The 5,565-nt window shown below is 40.3% G+C and overlaps 1 protein-coding gene across 2 annotated transcripts; it reads right to left on the reverse strand.

The window, feature by feature from the left end:
- LOC145032608 (nuclear pore complex protein NUP1-like) lies at positions 1–5,281 on the reverse strand. 2 transcript variants are annotated; one of them, XM_078981478.1, is made up of 9 exons: positions 4,920–5,281; positions 3,588–3,702; positions 3,315–3,516; positions 2,922–3,215; positions 2,767–2,841; positions 2,047–2,682; positions 1,539–1,966; positions 503–1,440; positions 1–400 (listed from the first exon to the last, which is right to left on the reverse strand). In XM_078981478.1, the coding sequence occupies exons 1-9, from the start codon at positions 5,170–5,172 to the stop codon at positions 174–176; spliced, it is 3,168 nt and encodes a 1,055-aa protein (XP_078837604.1). In that variant the 5' UTR covers positions 5,173–5,281; the 3' UTR covers positions 1–173. The 2 variants fall into 2 exon arrangements, with proteins under 2 accessions (XP_078837604.1, XP_078837603.1); XM_078981477.1 differs by having other exon boundaries at positions 1–1,440.
- Between the last annotated feature and the right edge of the window lie 284 nt (positions 5,282–5,565).

Consider the following 5,565-nt stretch of genomic DNA (forward strand, 5'->3'; position numbering starts at 1 on the left):
TGAAATCTGGAAAAGCAGCCCTTGTAAAAAAAACTTGCTCCAAAAATGAGATATAACATCATATCCTTCCCTAACATCTATTATATTCTATAATACCACAATGGTACATAAAAACGCAACAAATTCTGGCATTCAGACATCTCACCAAGTAATATTTTTTTTTATTAAGTTTGTCACTTCTTCCTGTTCTTGCTGTTTCTAACTTTCAAAATCCTTCTACCAGACTTGTCACCTCCACCTGAGCCCAATGAAAAACTTCCTCCACCACTAAACTCTGCACTACCAGACAACTGAAAAGGATTATTCTGAGATGGTGTCTGGTTTGTCTGGAAAGGATTCTGTGGTTGTTGGCTCGTCTGGCCAGCAAACTGGAAGGGAACCGTTGATGATGTCGGGGTGCCTGAACCAAACATGAAACCGGGGGTTAGTGTGGGTGTGGCACTAGCTTGTCCAAATGCAGGAAGTGAAGGAGAAGGAGTGGGTGTGGAGTCTTCAGCCATACTGTCTTCCATACTCATCTGATCATTGTTGTTGGGTGAAGATCCAAAAACAGGGGTCGAGTTTCCAAAAACAGATGTAGATTGAGCTGGGAAAGCTGAATTTGTAGCAGAGAATGAAAACAGGGAAGATCCTGTAGAAGCATTATTAAAGGGACTAGGAGAAGTGGATGTTGAAGATGAAGATGCCCCGAAGGAAAATGTTGTAGGAGGTGAAGACTTGGGAGGCTGCCATGCTGAATTAAGACCAAAACTAGGTGTTACGTTGGTGGTGGTAGTGGTGGAGCTACCAGATTTTATTTCTGATGTGGCAACAGTGGAACTCAGACCAAAACTAGGAACAGAGGAACCAAATAGGGATCCCCCTGAAGTAGACGACTGGACTGCGGTAGTCCCACCAAAAGATGTCTGAAATCCACTGGTGCCGCCATTGAAAAGGAATCCCTGATTGTTGGTGGCTGCTGGAGAACTGAAACCAAACATGTTACCTCCTCCGGTGGTGGTGGTCGGAGTACCAAAAGGCGAGGTGGTGGTGTCAGATTTTGGTTCTGCGGTGGTCTCTTTTGGAGGTTCTGCAGATTTAGTTGAAGTGATTACAGACCCAAAACTAAAGATGGGTGAGGCAGGGGCAGGGGCAACACCACTGGCGGCTGACATGGTGGTGGATGGCAAGGAAGCAGTAGTGCTAACACTGAAAAGGTTGTTTGTAGAAGAAGCTGAAAAAGGAGAGGAGGGAGCAAATGTAGATGGGGTTGAAATTGAACCATTGGTAATATTTGTATTCTTGGCACCAAATGAAAATACACCACTTGTTGATGACGATGATGGTGCCAATGGAGGTGAAGATTCTGATTTATTATTGATCAGAGCATTGCCATTGTCATCTTTTTTGGATGCTGGGAATTGGACTTGATTGCTTTCCTTATTAACAGAATTAAACATGCTGCACAGCACCAAAAGAAAACGTGACACAACACACACATGAGATTCGTCATATTATATGCAACAAACAACATCATTTTTGCAAAAATTTATCATTACCTGGTTGAGCCAAGCGGTTTTGCATCTGAGGTAGCATTTGGTTTGAATACTGAAGGCTCATTAGCAGAAAACAAGAATGGTGACACGTTCTCAGTAACTTTTGTGGTACCACCAAATGTTGGAAAAACTGTTGCTTTCTTCTGTGGAGAAACAGTATCTGTTATTGCGGCTGGCTGAGGCTGAGCATTGTTGTTGCTTGCAGGCAAGTTAAATGCCACCTTCTTATTAACAACAGAACCATCGACAGATTTAAAACTGGTTTTTGGAAGAGATTTAGCATCATCAGTCTTTTGCGTTCCTGGGATTTTCTCAACTGGAGGAGTTTGAATGACTTCAGCAGATGTTTCCGGTTTCTTGTTTTGACCAAATGGGATAGTAGACACATGTCCATTAGAATGGGTATCATCATCCACTACCTCCTGATAATCCTTCACAAGACAAACATAGCAATTAAGAGCATAATTTTGTAAAGACATTACATAAGTTGAATACAGATGATGTAACATACCTCATGTGCACTTATCTGGAATCGCTTCTTCTGGGGAGGCTCTGCTGGCAGCTTGAATGTAGACTCTGCTGGTCCGTTATCTCTTATAGATACACCAGAATTCCCATTCATAGTGCTCAGAACATTTCGAGGGACAGCAAACTTCTTAGGCCCATTTTCTTCAACTTTTTCTTTACCTTTACTCTGGGTCTGGGAGGTGGTTGACTCACGAGCATCAGGAAACAAACTTTCTGGTTTTTTATTATCTTCAGAACTTGACATAAGTTTGGGTGAAGAATCTAGTTTCTCTTGTGGTGACAAGGGCGATTTCTCACTCATTCGAGTAAGCCTGGATCCTGGAGACTTCTCCTTTGGGCTCAATCTTTCAAGTTGTTCCAATATTTTTGTAGCCATTTGAGTCGACTTTGTAGGGACAGATGCATAACCTAAACTAGACCTGCTAGTCTCCCCGTTTTCCTCAATTGCCTTGAAGCTTTTAGAATCAGCTTCATTTCTTAAAAGCAGTTTCTGCCTGAATTCACTTGTGTTTTTTGAAAGAGGACTTCCTTGAGAAAGAAGATTAGCTTTCTGTCGAATCCTACGCACCGGGCCTCCAGACCCGATATCATCTAGCACAGAGCTCCTACGCTTAGAAGCCTGAACCAAAGCTTAACAAGTCAACATAAATTCAAATGTTACAAAACAACTAGATTATTAGATCATATATATATAGATGGATACCATTTTGCTTGATTCAATTGACCCTTCTTGTTCCCAAGCAGGCTGAGACAATGGCAATGATGGTGAATTCATACCCTGAAATGAAATCAATTGCAGATATTGAGACAATGCAAAAAAAGGTCAAAGGGTATCTAAAGTGGTGGGTTTATCTATACCTTTTGGCCAAAAGTTGAAGGTGGTCTGGAATATGGTGTGCGTGCCATGCTGTATATTGCTGATCTGCCTCTTGATCTTGGGGTTGTCAAAAAACCATTTTCAAGACCTTTGAAGGTTCCTGTAGTTCTTGGTACGAGTGATGTGATGGGTGTTTTGGGGAGGATTGCTGTGGTATTAAGCAATGCTGAATCTTGGCTGCCAAATCTCAGGGTTGATGGTGACACTTTGGGTGCTCTTGTACCCATGTAAGCCCTTGCAAGCTCAGCTGGTGAAGCAACATCCTCTTCAAATGTCTGTAGATAGCATATATTTACATTGTATCAGTACAAAGCATAAACCCTTTTGGCAACATCTTTAAAACAAAGGAACACACTCATACAAATACAACTCACTCTTGAAGTGACAACAGGAGTTGAAGTAATAGCATGAATGTTTTCCCTCTCTTCCACATGCTTATTATGTGGGCTGCTTGTGGATGCTTCAAGCCTCAGAAAATGAGATGATGGGCTGGGAAGCTTTGCTTTATCCCCGTCATCGTCATCTGAGTTGGTAGCTTTTGCATGCAGCAAAGCTGTCAAATGCTCGATTTCAGATCTGAAATGGTATATCACATCAATACTGGCCAAACAGAAAGAAAGATAATGCTCATAAACAAAAGAGCTAACCTAGTAAAAGTCTTCTGTTTCAGAATATTCTCAAGCTCTGATATCTCAGTGGAAGCAGAGATGCTAGCCAAATTCCCACCTTCATCGGTGCTAGGATCCGGTTCTTCAAGGGTCTCTGAGCACAAGAGAACTTTTGTAAGGGATATTGCGAGCATTAAAAAGAGATAAATCAGTGTGATATAAAGAATATGTAATGTGGATGGCATAGCCAACATGAAGACCAAATAAATGTAGAGCTTAAAAAACCAATTTCATATTAGAAAAATATAAATCCGCAGAAAATATTGAAACTTAAATGACATGAAGTTGCAATGTATGGCATAGTTTTATGAATTTATGATAAAAGACTCGCTTGGTTGTCCATATTTAACCTGACTTGTATTATAACAAGAGATATGTTTTACATTCATTACTAGATAAATATATTATGATCCATAGTTGATATTGAGTTAATTACTTCTAGTATTATCAAATTCCTCCAAATTCCCTTACCACTCTATCCAGTTTATGTCTTGCTGGAGCTTATGTAGATAATGTAATAAGCACGAATAACAAATATACAAGCATTAGTGATGCTGTGCATTAAAACATATGGTAATGAATTACAGATATACAGAAAACAAACAGTCTTCAAATGAAGTATATGTATAAACGATATTGTGATGGCCTTTCCAATTGCAAGATATATTTTTCATAGTCGTTATCATAAGAAAACCCTAATCATTTGTTTATTGGAGGCCTTATGAAACTGAACAATGTTAAAGAGACCAATAAACCAAAACTTTTCAATTCCACTCCCCTACCAAATTTTCCCCTTCACCAACATGACTACAAACTTAATACATCGAAGAAAAATTGTTCCCATTCGGGGACATATCACTCTAAAAACTAACAAATTGTATAAAAAGCCTTCAGCAATGCTAAACCCGATCGAATCAAGACACCACCCATCAGCAGCTCAGTTCATACAAAATAAAAACCACTCAATTCTAAAGGAATGCCAATGATTACTAAGATGAGTTCTTTCTAAACCAATATTAAACCTACGCAGCTTAAAATGCGGCAGCAAGAGAGCACACCATGTCGAGCTTATAAGAAGTGACTCTAAAGATACGCCCTTTATATGGTAAAAATTTAAGCAATATAAAAACGGAGCAAATAAAAGATCAGAAATCAGCCAATACAACCAAATCAGGCCTAAAGTCACACGAAACATATATAATTCCGACAACGATCATACAAAAAAAAATCTGTACATCCACAAATCCCAAAAATAAATTCAAATCGCAAGAAAATGAAAAAAGCAATCTAATTGTAACAAATATATTGAACCTGGCGGACGCGGTGCAGCGATGGAAGGAAGCCGCTTACGAAATACGCCGAAGAACCTATCAGCCCCAGCGTGTATGAGCCTAGACGCCGGGTCTACGAGTTTCGCGAAGAGGCTAGGGCTCTTGTTCCTGAGTGCGGTAGAAGGTCGATCGTACGGTGTCGCCAGACCACTACGCCGAATAGGCTTCTTCCGAAACTTCCCCCCGGCTCCGCCGCTTTGGTATGGAGTCGCACCGTCGCCCGCCGTCGCCATAGGAGAAGCTCGAGCTGCCGAATGAGGAATTGCGTAGAGAGAGAGAAAGTTGAGCGGTGGAGAGAGAAAGAGTGGGAAATTAGGGTTTTTATCTGAGCGCAGACACAAATACGGCTTATGGATTTAATTTTTATATTTTTTTTAAATGCTTTGAAGGCAGGGAGCGTTGGAGAGAGAAAATGGGAGGCGAATATTCCGGTTAAAGTTACAAAAAGACCCCTTAGATTAGTATTAGTTACATAAAACACCTCTTTGTAAAATTCCCTTTACTTATGGTTCAATTTCTCTCCAAACTTTCTAAATTGTTTTTTTAATACCCCAACTTACATAATAGGAAGCGATATCGTGATATGTATCATCGGTCATCCACTGTAAACATCAACAATTTTTTTT

This window comes from Lactuca saligna, chromosome 2 (assembly GCF_052625555.1).
Source record: "Lactuca saligna cultivar CGN05327 chromosome 2, ASM5262555v1, whole genome shotgun sequence".
NCBI classification, from domain to species: Eukaryota; Viridiplantae; Streptophyta; class Magnoliopsida; order Asterales; family Asteraceae; genus Lactuca; species Lactuca saligna.

Bases quoted from the DNA above. Each gene is read 5' to 3' on its own strand.
- LOC145032608 (XM_078981477.1), bottom strand. From the start codon at position 5,172: ATGGCGACGGCGGGCGACGGTGCGACTCCATACCAAAGCGGCGGAGCC. The intron at 3,517-3,587 runs GTTAGCTCTTTT...ATACCATTTCAG, and splicing joins AAACAGAAGACTTTTACTAG to ATCTGAAATCGAGCATTTGA. The intron at 1,441-1,538 runs GTAATGATAAAT...GGTGCTGTGCAG, and splicing joins AAACCGCTTGGCTCAACCAG to CATGTTTAATTCTGTTAATA.